Source organism: Cucurbita moschata, unplaced genomic scaffold (assembly GCF_002738365.1).
Source record: "Cucurbita moschata cultivar Rifu unplaced genomic scaffold, Cmos_1.0 Cmo_Scf00010, whole genome shotgun sequence".
NCBI classification, from domain to species: Eukaryota; Viridiplantae; Streptophyta; class Magnoliopsida; order Cucurbitales; family Cucurbitaceae; genus Cucurbita; species Cucurbita moschata.
In genome coordinates this window covers 3,848,933-3,864,927 of record NW_019268526.1, presented here as the reverse complement: position 1 = coordinate 3,864,927, position 15,995 = coordinate 3,848,933, and the positions used below count along the sequence as shown (strand labels likewise).

General features: G+C 38.1%; 3 protein-coding genes across 3 annotated transcripts; 1 reads left to right on the top strand and 2 right to left on the bottom strand.

The window, feature by feature from the left end:
- Nucleotides 1-1,302: 1,302 nt before the first annotated feature.
- LOC111448392 (pumilio homolog 2-like) lies at nt 1,303-7,305 on the bottom strand. The gene is made up of 9 exons (XM_023087962.1): nt 6,101-7,305; nt 4,153-5,576; nt 3,909-4,050; nt 3,724-3,831; nt 2,907-3,119; nt 2,712-2,822; nt 2,269-2,463; nt 1,936-2,110; nt 1,303-1,838 (listed from the first exon to the last, which is right to left on the bottom strand). Exons 1-9 carry the CDS (start codon nt 6,704-6,706, stop codon nt 1,789-1,791), a joined length of 3,024 nt encoding a protein of 1,007 aa, XP_022943730.1. The 5' UTR covers nt 6,707-7,305; the 3' UTR covers nt 1,303-1,788.
- A 1,709-nt stretch (nt 7,306-9,014) lies between these two features.
- LOC111449083 (E3 ubiquitin-protein ligase RDUF2-like) lies at nt 9,015-10,608 on the top strand. Its single transcript, XM_023088932.1, has one exon. It carries the CDS (start codon nt 9,100-9,102, stop codon nt 10,252-10,254), a length of 1,155 nt encoding a protein of 384 aa, XP_022944700.1. The 5' UTR covers nt 9,015-9,099; the 3' UTR covers nt 10,255-10,608.
- A 2,620-nt stretch (nt 10,609-13,228) lies between these two features.
- LOC111448862 (putative protein TPRXL) lies at nt 13,229-13,982 on the bottom strand. The gene has a single exon (XM_023088639.1). It carries the CDS (start codon nt 13,842-13,844, stop codon nt 13,497-13,499), a length of 348 nt encoding a protein of 115 aa, XP_022944407.1. The 5' UTR covers nt 13,845-13,982; the 3' UTR covers nt 13,229-13,496.
- Between the last annotated feature and the right edge of the window lie 2,013 nt (nt 13,983-15,995).

The following is a 15,995-nucleotide window of genomic DNA, read 5'->3' as shown; positions in this document are numbered from 1 at the left end:
TTTGAAATTGAAATACCGCTGGGAGCCTTGACGGCGACGAAAGATCCGGTGGATCTGGACAGCGAGGATGCGGATGAGCCATGTCCACCGCCCATATCTTGCAACCTCTACTCTCTCGCCGACGAACATTTCTCGCTCCGAAACCTCTCCGGCAGAATCGTCGAAGAGAATCTCAATTTGGAGGCTCCATGCCACATCTGAGGAAACTTTGGCCTCGGAATCCGCCACACTGGTGGAGAAATCGAAGGAGATAGTGTCCGGCGTTTCCACCGTAATATCTGTTCTTCTGTTTGTCGCGTTCATCGGTTTATCGATTCTCACGATTGGGGTAAAATCAATGCTCAGATTCGAATCTCGAAGTTGAATTTCCACTGTCACTAATTTCGTTTGTATAGCTGTTGATCTCATCTGTCTAATTAGGGTATTTCCGGTCTCAGGTAATCTACATTGCTGTGACGGACTTGTTGCAGTAAAGCTAGAAGGAAAAGTTCGAGAAAGAGGAGGCGGCTAACAAGAAGAGTGGGAAAAGGAAGAAGATGAAAGCTAAAGCTGGATCGAAAGGATTCGGCCAGAAGATTGATGTTATGGATCAGAAGCAAATTCAGATGAATCTGCTTCAAATTGCCGAGTGAAGTTGTAAATTTGCTCTCATCTATCATAATCTTGGTTTTGGCCCATTATATATTAGCCTACTATATATTGTGTATCACCTCATTGCTAGGGAGAGGTTTCTACACCTATCTATCCAACCAGTGTGAGATCTTGCGAGGATGCTAACCCCAAGGGGTAGATTGTGAGATCCCACGAGGATGTGACCCCAAAGGGTAGATTGTGAGATCCCACAAGGATGCTGACCCCAAGAGGTAGATTGTGAGAACCCCCGAAGATGCTGACCCCAAGGAGTCGATTGTGAGATCCTACGAGGATGCTGACCCTAAGGGGTAGATTGTAAGATCTCACGAGGATGCTGGTCCCAAAGGGGTAGATTGTGAGATCTCACGAGGATGCTAGTCTCAAGAGAGTAGATTGTGAGATCTCACGTCAATTGAAAAGCAGAACAAACCATTTTTTGTTTCTTATAAGGATGTGAAAACCTCTCCCTAATAAAATCGTGAAGCTGGCAGCAATACATAACGGGTCAAAGCAGTGAAAGCAGACAATAGAGATTACGACTACCATTTAAATTTTAATACAAAACTTTGGGGGTTACTCTCTGTCATATCAGTTCTTTTATCTTCTATGGTCAAAATAAATAAGAATTAAAGTAGAGTTGAAGGGAAAAGAGTGATGAAAGAAGCATACTTGAGAAGAAAACTATGGCCTCAAAATAATCTAACATAAACACAGCTCTTCTTCACATGGCAACATTTTTGTACAGTCACGCTAAAACATATAGATAAAAAAGAAAAAACTACCTCAACATTTTTAAAAGTCATTTACATGCCCTTAAGGAAAAAAGAAAAAACTAAGTATAGGCAGGCAGCCATTTTTTTTTTTTTTTTAATCTCGTCCGCAGCAATCGGGTGCCATTCAACATCGGTACCACGAAATTGATCGATTTCTACGTATAAAGCAGCTTAAAACTACAAATGTACAGGCTTCCTTCCAAAGTACAAACAAACAACTTGCTTTATTTTCAATCAGCTCATACCTGTCTTCATAGAGAGGTTGAGGTTGAGGTTGAGGTTGAGCTACTGCTCTAGATGATAAAACGGAAAAGAGTGGAAAGAGACGATGAAGCTCGCTCGATCTGGCGGTTGCTTCGGTTAGCTGTACACATTTTCTTTCCTATGTCACCAAAGAAGAGTGTGGAGAAGACTGAGCTGCAATTCTCCTTTCTGCAATTAATTCATACGGAGATGTTTTGTCAACGATTTGAACATGTCCGAAACGAGTTGTTCGTTAAAGATGATGAGAATGAATGTAGGTATATACCTCCAGCGGCGACAAGTTTCTCTACGCGGGCAACAATGTGCTTCCCGTAAGTATATTTCTTCAGCGCATTGAGATGAACTTTGATTCGAGAGAGAATCAACTCGCGCTGTTGGTCGTCACAAGTCTCGAGTACTTTCTGGACGACATAGTTTGCAAATTGATCTTTCATCATTGCCTGCATAAGATTCAATAACAGATGAAAAGGATTCACATTCAGGAGAAGATGTATGACTTGTAAGAATTCAAATCCAGTTTCGTACTCAATTGGACATGGTCGTTCGTGAGCGGACGATAGAGAGATTATCAGTGTACAAGAAACAAATGTTCACAAACCTGAAGGGGCTCATTTTCATCCGTAGTTCCAAGCATTTCGCTCACCAATAGCTGGCGTTCTGTTGGACCGCCAAAGGTTAGGCATTTCTCGACGACGTTAGAGGCAAACTTCTGCTGACTCATTTGAACGATTCTACCGGCCAATTCTTTGATAATTGCAGAACGCTCATGAGGTTTGCCATGCTCCAAGACATGCTGTTGAGGAGGAGAATCAAACAAAGAAAGTAATTAGCGAAGGGGAATATCGAGTATCTCCAAATACCGATAGGATGATACAAACTAAAACGTTCAGACTATCTTGAACTTTTTTCGCACGTCGAGCAAGCACTCCAAAAGATTAAAATCAAAGAGTTTAAATTACACATTATCCATCTAAATAGAAGTAAATGGAGCATAAATTGAATTATCAATGCTTTGAAAGAGTTCGTCTAAGAAGCATGAACCTGAACAACATAATTTCCATACTGATCTTGTGCCAATATACTAACAGATCCTAGAATTTCCTCCATAACTCGACTCTGAGTATTTTCGTCCTTGCAGTGCTCAAGAACTCTCTGTCACGGTGTAAATGCATCAGCAAGATATTACAAGTCAAATCCGCTCGATGTAGTTAAGAAAATAAACCATTTAAAAAGCACCTGTATTACACGACACCCGTAGGGGTGAGTTGAGAGCGTCACAACTTGATCAAAAAATGTCGAAACTATAAAATGGATTGCTGATTCTGGGACACATTCTATACACTTTTGTATAACATGATTTCCATTCTGATCGCGTACACAACGCATGACGTGTCCATCAAGCTCTCCGACCATTTTAATCTTTTGGTCCAGGTCTACTACTTCAATTGCCTGAACAATTGAGTTGGCATATATTTATGTGACAACCATCAGTAAATCATGCAATCTCATTACGAATGAGTATTACAAATATCAGAGTTAGTCACATTGTGAATAGCAACCGATAATGAACGAGCATAGTCGAACTTCATCATGGCTTGATTCAAATATTTTCTTTTCAGAGTGGATAATTTAGCTACTCTTTAGTGACCGTATCACCAAGCCGACATGTCTCTGTCTCTCACGGAAACACATATGTGTTGCACCACAAAGAATGTACAAGAGGAGGAAGAGGATTAGAGTCCAAACCCAACCTAAGACAAGGGAGACTACTACCAAAAGCCTCCACACCAGACTCAAAGTGTGTTTATCACTGCAAGTATTAACATTTACATAGATCATTACGAAAACATAAACTTTCATTAGCTGATTTAACTGCAACCATACTAGAATGTTGCTCAATAAACTCTTCAGGTCTATAAGAAGGCAGATTTGATGTTGAACTAAAGTAACTGAAAATGTTTTAAGGAGGATATTGGATTCAATAGTTGAAAGAAAATAAAACAGGCACCGTGTTCAGAAGATAATAAGGATTCGAGCTTAAGATAAGCAGTACCTTCTGGATCACTCGACAACCATACATCTGAAGGCTCAGTGTAAGTATGTGACCGAAAAGCTTATTGGCTAATTCTCTTCTCTGTACTGCAAGTCCATGCTCGAAGAACTGCGAATGTACTCTGGTGATTAGCATATAAAACCAAAGAAAATAACAACAATTATCATTCAAAAAGGACTAATTACCTTCTGAATCACATAATTACCAAAGACATCAGTCATCAGAGCAAGAGCTTGCGGCATAATTTCCTGATAAATCATATTTTTCTCATCAGCAGTAGCTGTTTCGAGTTTTTGTTGAATGAATCGGCTCCCATATTGATCCCCACTGCTCATAAAAAAGTAACGGAAGACGATAAGAAACTACTTTAGGATGGATTATGGTGATAAACCACATATAATCAGTTCAACAAGCAAGATATATACATACCTGAATTCAAACACATGACCAGCAATTTCAGAAAGTTCGAAACATTTCGTCTTATTACTCTTGAACTCCTCAAGAAGAGAGGACGAAAAGCTTTCGTTGATATTTCCAACGTCCAGATGCCAAGGACCCATAACACCACCTAGGCTCCTCGTACCAGAAGGATAGCGCAAATGAAGATCATTGTGCCTGATAGGACTACCAGGTCCTACAGGCGAGTTAGAAAGGACAGGACTACCCATAGGACTTCCGGGATACGACATGTGAACTCCAAAAGCTGGATTACCATAATAACCATGATGATTTGAAATACTAGATTTACCACTGAATGGGACACTGTACTGTGATTTTTGAGGTGATAGAAGAGACCCCACGTAAGCCTTCTGCAATTCTAGCTGATTCATATATGAATTGCCCAGATAATTTGTATCAAGAGAAGGATCATTTAAAGCACCAAGTTGTGCTGCAGCATATTCAGATGTCCTCAAGTATTGAAGATAAACGGGATCAACAAAGGATGCCTGAAGAGCGTTACCAGTCATTTGACCTCCCAATTTACCAAGAATATGTGAATCATAGGCCGAAGAAGTCAGGTTTGTTGCAGAAGCTAAACCTCCACCAAGAACTCGGGTCTCCAAACCAGAGGCTCCCAAAGCTGAAGCTGAGGCAACATTTTCAAACAATGTTGGTAAATTACCGGTCCCGAGTTGACCAGGCATCATAGATGCCATAGCTGGACTCATTGAGTACCCACTCAGGCCAAAGTTCTGATAAGTCAAATTTGTACCATCCACATGCTGATACTGTGCTCCATTGTTATGAGACGAAACATCCGAGAATGAAGATCTGGATTGACCCCCAGAATCGGTCTTCTTTGCAAATGACTGTTGCTTAATATGATTCTGACCTCCTTGCAGGCCATATGTGTAGCCTTGTTGGGTATTACAATCTTGTTTGATTTGAGATAACAAATGGCCTTCTTCATTTATGGTATCATCCGGTGACAAGTTCATACCAGATAAAGCTGATACAAGATCTGAAGACTCGTTGATTCCAGATGAGACACCATTAAATGAATTTGGGCTTGCAATGTTCCTTTTTTCAGCAGTTGCAACTCTTCCACCTCCAATAGGGGTAAGACAAGGACTAGGAGCCCTTGCAACAAGCTGCGGATCAGGTGTATTGCTTCGTGACAGTGAACCACCCACGGCTGCAGCATAAGTGTACGAAGAAGGGGTTCCAATACTTTGACCAGCAGAGGAGCTCTGACCATTAGTACTGGATCGCATTTCAGACATCATCAAGTCATGACGCAAATTGGCCAGTTCATCCGTAGCACCTATAGTCTCCACATTTTCTTCAAAAGCATTGCGGCTGGCCGGACGGGATGGCAGGCCAGTAACCGGAGTTGTGCGCCCCATGTCATCCTGCACAGACGTTAGATGCTAAACTACTTTGGAAAACTTCTTAAAGTTAAATTATTTCGTAAACGCCAAGCTCACACCACAGTACCAAGCAACAAAAATACATATAATGCCAAACAAGAGAAACGTGAGCTAAATGGGATAGAATAACAAGCAAGGGAGTTATACAATGTTGGAAAGAACTCAATGCATGTTAGAAAGCCAACATAGACAAAAAAAAAATTATTGAAGTATATAACCACTTCAAGAACAGATTCAAAACGCCCAAAATAACAATGAGCAGCTGCAATATCAGTGACAACACTTCGAAAATTAAATTGAACTGATCAATCCGATTAAAATCAATCACTCAAAATCAAGTTAAGAGAACAAACCATTAACTAACACCCAAATATTATCAAGTTGTAAATTTTAAAATATAAACTCAAGACTTCTAGTGTACTATGTCAAGACTTCAATGATCAAACAGATTACAAGGCTGAAGCAGCAATGGAAATGATAGAATCTAGTAACAGGAAGCAATTTACCTGAAAGATTTCAGCTAGACTCTTCTGTTTCGTTCCAAGTCCTAACCCAGGCAAACCAATCAACCCGTCACCACCCCACTCAGGGGCGCCACGCCCCTTGTCCAACTCGACATCGGATGCTTGTTTCCTAGCATTAAACCCGGGGGGCATAGAAAACAAGGATCTGCCTGCGCTATCCACCCCAATATTCGATCGCCTTGTATCTCCAATCCCTCCCAAGCCCAAATTTGCCCCTTTCAATCTCTGCGAAGACTTCCAATCCTCCTTTGAAATCAATGGAGGCGGAAGCCGAGGATTAAGGTTCACATTCGAGTAATAATATGATAAGTAAGCTGGATCAGACCTAAGCTGCTCCTCTGATACAAAACCATTCACATTCTTAGAACCAGTTATCTCCGCAAAGGCATTAGCAGAACCAGCAATACCACCAAACAGACTACCCACCGCACTTAAAGAGCCTTCGACAGTCGGCGGAGCTGATCCACTTCTATATAAATTCAGCTCTCGTTCACGGTCATCGGCCTCTTGCCGACGCTGTTCACGAAGCAATAACCCTATCTCCGTCTCTAATTCATCACCAAACGATCCTTCGTTACCACCAAACATCAGTCTAACCCTTCCGCCCCTATCTGATCACTGCCTCAGCGCAACAACAAAACGCTACGCCTCAATAAAAAGAGAGAGAGAAAAAAAAAAAAAAAAAAAAAACTAATCCCGAAACAAAATTCCTACAACCAGAAACAACTATTTACAGCTTCAAAAAAACCATCCTAAACTGATCAAAACCAAAATTTCGATTCGTTCCACCAATTCCCTAACCCAAACCTTCACAACCTAACCATCAATTACAAACCCGAAAACAAGTGTAATAAGCATTAATTTTCACTACAACCTAAATTCTACCAAGATACGGAAAATTCCCCGACATAATCTTCATGTAATAACACCACCAGCGTAGCAAATATATCAAATTACAAATGGTAAGAACAGTGATGTGAGAAATCCGACGAACAAAAAAAAAAATCAAAAGAGTGAACGAAAAAAAAAAAAGAAAAGAAATAGATTCCCGCAGCTGAAATGAGATCAATACGAAGGATTGAGATATAGAGAACAAGGACGGGGACAGCTGAGATCAATCCGGCGGCGATTGCTACAAACGAGAACCCTTTTAGGGTTTTATTCCATTTGAAGCTGAGATTAAATACAGTGAAGGTAAAAATCTCTATATATATATATCGTCTTTATATTTAAACTCAAATATCCGGAAGAAAATAAAAAATATTAAAAAAAATTAATCAGTGATTGACCAAGCGAAGCAATGATAAGTAACTAATAAAAATAATCACATTTAAAAAAATAATAATAAATAAAATAAAAATAATAAACGATGAAGATGAGTTCTTCCGTGTTTCAGACAAGGAATCTCCAGATGACACGTCAGTTCCATTGGATTCGACCGGTACCTTATATGTTCAGAAAAATCCTAATACACACTTCTAACTTCTTACTTGCTTTTCTGTGTCTGTCTTTTTTTTTTCACTTTTACTGTTCCCTATCCTTTTTGTACCTTAATATATACACATATATATTTATTTTTTTTACTTTTTTACCATTTGTAAATTTTTTTTAACTTAATATATTAAAATAAGTATTTTGAAAATATTATTTCATGTCTATTTTTTATAAATTAATATTTATTTTTTTTATAAAATTATATTTCATACACTAAATAAAGAAACATTATTTTTCATAATAATACAGTAATTAAGAAAATCAGTAATATTTTTTTTACTGCAATAGAACACATCATTTGAAAAAGAAAAAAAAAGTAAATTTAATATGAAATTACTCGAGAAATTGGTAATCAATGGTATTTATTTACAGTGAAGTAGTTGGGCCCATCAAAATAAGGCCCATTAAGATCCAGCCCAATAAAGTTTCTTAGTCCAGTTCAGATTCAATGGGCTTAATTTCGATGGTAAAGGCCCATTTAACTCTGGGCGGTTTTCCCAGTTTTGGATTGTCATTTTACCAGGTCCACAGCCCATAAACGGCAGAGTCCACCGCCGTATGCGGTGGTGAAAAGCACGGCGGCGGCGGCTTCCCGGTGGTCGTTGGTAACAAAGAGACAAAAATTAGTGGGCTACCTAAAAGAGAAAAAAACCAATTTCTTTTGATCTGTCACGCTAATCATTTTTCCCAACTAATCTTATTCTAAACACTCCCGCAATTTAATTTATTAAATAAATAATCCTACATTATCCTAATTGAAATTATCTTATTTATATTAATGCCATGTCATCACTTATGTCATCCTTAATTATGATTTTATATAATAATTAATTTAAACCAAGATTAGTACCACAAATTATATACTTTATTTTTTTAATTAGACCAATACCTTGGGCGAGAATTCACCACCCAATTTATTTTATTTTATTCTATTAAATTAAATAATCTCCTATTTCTTGTCGTCGTCCTCTTGGCATCTGCCATCGCTCTCAATACGACGTGTCGTTTTTTTATTTAAAAAGATAAAAACTCGTTCAATTCAAAGTCGCCTCGTTACAGAACGTTCTTCTCTTACCAGACAGTTTGAAATTCAAACTCGGCGTCCTGACGTGGCAACGGACCAGACCCGGTCTGAACCAACCGGTATTTTTGTGTGGGTCCCACTCCGGTTCACGCGTTCTTGTTCTGATTAGTTTAATCTTTTTAAAACTTTATCCGTATTGGAGCGGGGATGTGGCCCAAGTTCACAACTCAACGTTCACTGACACTGTCAATGAGTGGGCTAATAAAATGAAGACACGTGTCGTGCTAATTCAGTGAGGCGAGGGCGCGTGGTCACGCTCGTGTGAAACCGCGTGCCTCGTTTGTACTGAATTTCGGTGCGTCTTAAAGCTTCCTGTTTTCTTCGGCTTCGTCGTTTCCACAAAGCACGAGTTTCCTTTTTTCCTGGTTCTTTCGATTTCTTTGTTTCAGTTAGATCTGAGGCGATGTCTACCGGAACGGCGTCGTATTGGTGTTACCGCTGCAATCGGTTCGTTCGTGCTTGGGTTGAGGATACCATCACTTGCCCTCACTGTGACGGCGGGTTTGTTGAAACGATTGAAACCGCCTCTTCTCTTCCGGCGGCGGATCTCCACCGTCGGCTCTCACCGTCTGCGATTCACACCTTGGATCAAGATCAGTTTCCGACTTCTCGCTTGAGCTCTCGCCGTAGTCGTCGGAGACTTGGGGAACGGACGACCTTTAACCCTATTGTTGTTGTTCGTGGTTCTGCGGATGGCGGCGATGTGGTCGGCGGCGGGGATAGAAATAGCTTCGATATTTACTACGACGACGGTGCTGGGTCTGGTCTTCGTCCGGTGCCGGCGACTATGTCGGAATTTCTTATGGGGACTGGATTCGATCGATTGCTGGAACAGTTGGCTCAACTGGAGATCAACGGGTTAGGTAGATCTGAAAATCTGCCGGCGTCGAAAGCCGCTGTGGAATCAATGCCGACAATCGAGATTTTAGAAAGTCACGTTGGTTCCGATTCGCACTGCGCCGTGTGTAAAGAGGCGTTTGAAATCGGAACGGAAGCCCGGGAAATGCCCTGTAAACACATCTATCACTCCGATTGCATAATCCCTTGGCTTTCCATGAGAAATTCCTGCCCAGTCTGCCGTCACGAGCTACCATCAGAGCGTGAATCTCCAGCCGGCGGAGTTGCAGATCGGGTTGTCGACGAAGAAACCGTAGGGTTAACGATCTGGAGGCTCCCAGGCGGTGGGTTCGCCGTCGGGCGATTCTCTGGCGGGAGATTAGCCGGAGAAAGAGACCCACCGGCCGTGTACACCGAAATGGACGGTGGATTCAATGCAAACGGAGCTCCAAGAAGGGTGTCGTGGGGTTCAAGAAGAAGCAGGGGAAGAGAGAGCCGTGGAATTGGACGAACATTTCGTAATATCTTTTCCTTTTTTGGGAGATTAAGATCATCAAATTCATCTTCTACGGCGGTTTCAAATCAATCGGAGCCTGTCAGTAGAAGCCATAGCCATAGCCATAGCCATAGCCATTCGGGTTCTTCAGTGTTCAACAGATACTTGCGCCGGCAAAACAGAGCATGGGCGATGGAGAACCAGAGCGATAACGATCGATGGTGATATTCTTTTACATTCAACAAAATACAATTACTCTGCGTTGTATTCTTTTTGATCTGTTCATTACATTTATTGAACAATGCCTTCACAAATCAAATTAGATCATGTGTATATATATATATATATATAGGTTTGGGCTTGCCAAAACAATGAATGCCTTTCCTTTTGCCATTTATAAGCTTTCTTGATATACTCAGTTTCTGAAACTAGATATCATCTTGAGTTGATCTGCTATGTCAATTTGAAGCCATTTTGGGTGTAAACTCGCATGATCTTGGTTTGGATTGTACCCAAAAACAATGGTGGGTTTACTTACTGTGATATCAATCTGGAAGCCACTTCAGTTTCTGAACTCTACTGAATCTTCTTTATGGATTCTACTGTGTTATGATCTGAATATTGTTTAGTTTAGTCCTGTATTTTTCTTGGATTCTACTCAAGAAAAAGAAAAAGATTGTACATACGGATTTGCGAGACGTTGGTTGGAGAGTGAAACTGAACATTCCTTACAAGGTTGTGGAAACCTCTTCGTAGCAGACCTGTTTTAAAACCATGAGACCGACGGCGATACATAACGGGCCTAGTGGTGAGGCAAATTGGTTGGAGAGTGAAACTGAACATTCCTTATAAGGACGTGGAAACTTCTTCGTAGTAGTTCTGTTTTAAAACCACGAGGCCGATGGCGATACATAACGAGCCTAGTGGTAAACCTATTTGTAGTAGACCTGTTTTAAAACCATGAGGCTGACGGCGATACATAATGGGCCTAGTAGTGGGTTTCTTATAAAAGTGTGGAAACCTCTTCCTAGTAGATCTATTTTAAACCCATGAGACTGATGGTGCTCTTCCTAGTAGATCTATTTTAAACCCATGAGACTGATGGTGCTCTTCCTAGTAGATCTATTTTAAACCCATGAGACTGATGGTGCTCTTCCTAGTAGATCTATTTTAAACCCATGAGACTGATGGTGCTCTTCCTAGTAGATCTATTTTAAACCCATGAGACTGATGGTGATACGTAACTGGCCTCATGGTGGGATTGCGCTGTTACAAATAGTAACACGTTGAGTGGTGTGTCAGTGAGAACGTTGGAACGTAACTGGCCTCATGGTGGGCTTGCGCTGTTACACATAGTAACACGATGAGTGGTGTGTCAGTGAGAACGTTGGAACATAACTGGCCAAATAGTAACACGTTGAGTGGTGTGTCAGAAGAAAGTGGAACGAAGCATTCCTTATAAGGATGTAGAAACCTCTAGTAGAGGCATTTTATGATCGTGAAACTAACGGGGATATGTAACGGTCAAAGCGGACAATATAAACTAGCAGTGGGAAGTAATGGAGGATTGGTTCTTGAAACTTGAACCAAATATTCTTCTCCTCCCCACCCAGATTTGAACCGGTAACACGAAGATTTTCAGTCCTCTTCTCTACCAGCTGAGCTATACCGGCCATTTCCGATGGAGACCGCTACAACAAGAATGTTTATGATAATTGTTGAGTAAATATTAGAGATGTTAGTGTGTTCCTTTGAAAGTTTTTTTTTTTTTTTTTTTAGACTCTCATTGATTCTCTCTCCACTCTCTTCCCTATTTATCTATTTAAACGTGGACTCTTCGACCCGATCGGTTCAAGGTAGGGTGAGCCTGCATGTTAAATGGATCCGACCAAAGGTAGTGTGAGCTTGCATGTTAAATGGATTCGACCAGGAGCCAGGTGAGCCTGCATGTTAAATGATGGATACTTGTAGTATATATTTTAAAATCATTCTCTCGTACACGCTGCGAAAAACTATTAGCCACATGGTAATGACATCCTCAGATAATTCCCGACAATTTGACATAGTTCAAACTTGAAATTAGCACTCCTATTCATAGACTCGACTATTAGCATGATGTTCAGTGTTACGTATTGCTTAAGCAATCAATTCTAAACACATACGAGGATTAGAGTTAGCATATAAGAACAATTTTAAAACGAGAATCAAACATAAAAATTTAAATCAAAACGATATTTTTTTTATATAATTAATCATACTTTATTATTTTAATTGTGAATGATTATTAAGTATTATAATAATCATTTTGAAATACATTTTTTTATTCATCACTGTCAGAAAATTATTGTTGAGATAATTTATAAATCATAAAAAATTGAAATTTTTTTTAAAAATAAATAATATAATGTTCTCTCTCATGGTAATGGGCAGAGTCTGGATCCAAAATGGCCCAAATTAAATGTTTACTTATTTTATTATATTATTATTATTATTATTATTTATCTATTTGATAATTGAACTTCAAATAAATAAATAAATATATATATATATATATATATATGAACAATCTCTTCGAGCAGTCGATGCTAGCCGTTAGCACACCGCCGAACGATACATCGGTCAGAAATAGCACGATGGTGGTTGTTTTACAGGGTAGAATTGAAGCAAATTTTTATTTTATGAGCTGAAATTCAATCTAGTCATACATAGATTCGACTAGCTTTTACAGAAAAATTGTGCTTACGTGGTTTAAAATTTAAAATTTTTTAAAAATAAAGATTTAATTTTTATGATTAATGGAGATGCATTCATGATTTTTTTTTTATATAATATTTTATAGGTCAATAATTCTAGCTTTAATATTTTAATATTTTTATTAAAGTAGATATATTAAAATATCCATATAATAATAAAAATTAAAAATATTTAATAATTAGGAAATTAGGAAATTATTTTATTTTTAAAGATATGGTATCTAAATTTGGAAATTATTTTATTTTTGGGTGTGTTTTTTGTAAGAAAAAGGAGGGAAAAGTGAGTCCACAATTTCAAAGAGAATCTACACATTGCTTTCACATCCCCCACTAATGTACATTTTTGGCACCTTCCCCAACACCATAGACACAATCTTCTTATCAAACCAGATGCGAATTCAGACCGAGCAACGAGTAACACGATAAACCGAAGCTACTTTTCATCTTAAAAGTTAATAACTCGATCGATACTCGTAATTAAAATATGGGTCTTTTTCAAAAAGTAAAAATTTCTCTATCGTGTTATTACAAGGTATCGGGGAAAATTCGAAAAATTGTAGCGGGATGACATTAACCCCCAAATCTAAATTATCTAATTACAATTTTTAATCTAACAAAATGGGGGAAGGAAAAAGAAATTCTGAAAATTAGAGACCAAAAAAAAAAAAAAAAACAACCTTAAGATCCACGAAGGCTAAAATTCCTAATGGAGCTTCATGGATCGCCATGTTTATGCCAACAAACAAGCATAGCGACACATCGGCGCATGATGTAAAATCTAGCCTTTTGCTCTTTAGCCAAGCTGCTACATTTGTGGCCAATGGATGAAGAGGAGGCGTTTTTTTGGGAGGAGCTGCGGCGGAGATCGGAAGGGGATTTGCCAGAGGTGGCGGCGGCGGAGGAGGAGGAGGAGGAAGGAGTGTGCTTTTGTGATAAGCTTCTTAGCAATGGTAGTTTCGAGGAAGTGCTTCTGGTGGAACCGCTTCTGGAGAAGAAAGACTTGGACGAAGAAGAAGAAGAACAACCCGATTCCTTCTTTGAAAGCTTCCATTTTTCTTCCATGTCAGGCGGAAAATTATCTCCGGCGTGCTTTTGATCTCTGTAAATCAACTTCCGGCGAAAAAAAATGGAAATCTCCGATTAAAAATGAAGATCCAAAGCTTCTTTTAGAGAGAGAAAAAAATGGGAAGTGAGAGTGCGAAGTTGGTAGGGCTCAGCAGTTACAAGTCATTCTAATATATTTATATTTTTTTATTATATTATTATGAGATTCCAATATTAAATTAATTAATAATTATATAATATTTAAATTATTTATAATTAATTAATAAATTAAAAAAAAAAAGTCCATCATCCTGCTATTTTAGTCAATCTTATGGATTCTCGAGGCTTTATTTATATGGATCCAAAGACGCTGTTTTCTAGAAATACTCTTCTGATTGCTTAGCTTGATTAAACTCATAATATAATTAATAATTAATAATTAAATACGATGCAGTAGAGATTCTTAGGCACATGAAGCTACAGAAATTTAATTAGGCGGTTACATAAAATAGTTAGAAATTAATGTAATGTATATTTTAATTAAAACATTAGTATATAAATATTAATCATATATGAGCTTCATAATCCGCATTTAATTACATTGTCGTGTATTATCCCAGCTTATTAATCTTTGGTTCGTTACTTTAATTATATTCATAAACACACCTAAGTAATGATTAACCTAAAGTTTTATAATTTAATGATTATTTTTTATATTTATTTTACTAAATGTTGAATCCTCCCAATATTGTCTGCTTTTGCTAGTTATCTGCTTTTGCTAGTTATGTATCTTGTTAATCTCACAATTTTAAAACGCGTCTTTTAGTGTTACTCAGCAGAACTGGCATTCATCCAGATGTCGTATTTAGATTTTTTTTCCGAGCTTTCTCTTTTGAACTTCCTCAGTACACGTTTGTTACGGAGAGGTTTCCACCCGTTATAAGAAAATGTTTATTTTCGTTCTTTAATTGATGTGGGAAAGTCCAGAAGGGAAAAGCCCAAATAGAACAATATCTAGATAAGTACTACTTCCGTTGCGCAACTCTGAACGATGCGTTTTAAAACCGTGAGACTGACGATGATATGTAACAGACCAAAGCGGATGAATCGATGCGCATGTGAATGAACCATATATATCAACTATTAGGCATGAATGAACCTACGTCACGTCTGAATGAGAGGATGATTAGATCAAGAGGACATAAGAAATGTACGTATACCAATAAAATTCAAATTTTTTCGTGGGTCAATTATAAGCCGTTCGAGAAAATATATGAGAATGTCGAGATCATCAAGAATCAAAATTTTATTTAAATCTCGAGCGTGGAACATTACCTAACATATTTGATCTGTACATAAAAAATAAAAAAGATTTATTTAATTATACATTTAATTTATGCGTATTGCAGAAGAACGCCTTAAATTAAAGTACGAAATACAAAAATAAAAATAGGAATTTCCAGAAGGCAATATGAATTAAAATCGTTGACTGGTCAACGACTTTATGGTCAGGTAGAAATGTTGGACCTTTGGCACACCATTAATAATAATAATAATAATAATAATAATAATAATGTCACACACCATTTTCACACACACCATTAATAATTACTTTTCAAATAAATTCTTAATTAATTTTATGATTAGCTTAATTATAAAATTAAAAAAAATTAATTTTAATTAGAATTAGGGAAAAAACAGGTATTGATTAATGATGTTTAGTTGATAATTAGGAATATTAATGATTAATTAAGCAGCAATTATAAGAAAAGGAACCGTACGAGGATCTGATTGGTCAAAGAAACATGGTTAATGGGGTCAAACCCAGGAGCACATGGCATGTTTTTAGGTTGGTGTACGAATTCACCATTCCCATAGGGCTTTTATTTTATTTTATTTAATTATTTTAATTTTGGTTTTTTTTGGGGTACCCTACAAATTTTGCAAGCCTTAAAATCATGTGAGGAGTTCAGAGTGTTTAGGGGTGTCCCACATGGTATCATGTGGAGGGCACGAGCGTATGGGTCAGTGACCCAATATGCCCAAAACCCCAACCCCTCACGTATGTCTTGCAAATTTGGGTATTTAATGGCCATTAAATTCCCCTATCGTTTTACACCAATGTTTCTAAGATAAGGTCTCTTGCTAATAATTTTGATGTTCGATGTG

Excerpts from the sequence above, each read along its gene's own strand:
- LOC111448392 (XM_023087962.1), bottom strand. The coding sequence starts at position 6,706 with ATGTTTGGTGGTAACGAAGGATCGTTTGGTGATGAATTAGAGACGGAG. Across the intron at positions 5,577-6,100 it reads GTCTAGCTGAAATCTTTCAG|GATGACATGGGGCGCACAAC; the intron begins GTAAATTGCTTC and ends ACGTCTGTGCAG. Across the intron at positions 2,823-2,906 it reads ACGGGTGTCGTGTAATACAG|AGAGTTCTTGAGCACTGCAA; the intron begins GTGCTTTTTAAA and ends ACACCGTGACAG.
- LOC111449083 (XM_023088932.1), top strand. The coding sequence starts at position 9,100 with ATGTCTACCGGAACGGCGTCGTATTGGTGTTACCGCTGCAATCGGTTC.
- LOC111448862 (XM_023088639.1), bottom strand. The coding sequence starts at position 13,844 with ATGGAAGAAAAATGGAAGCTTTCAAAGAAGGAATCGGGTTGTTCTTCT.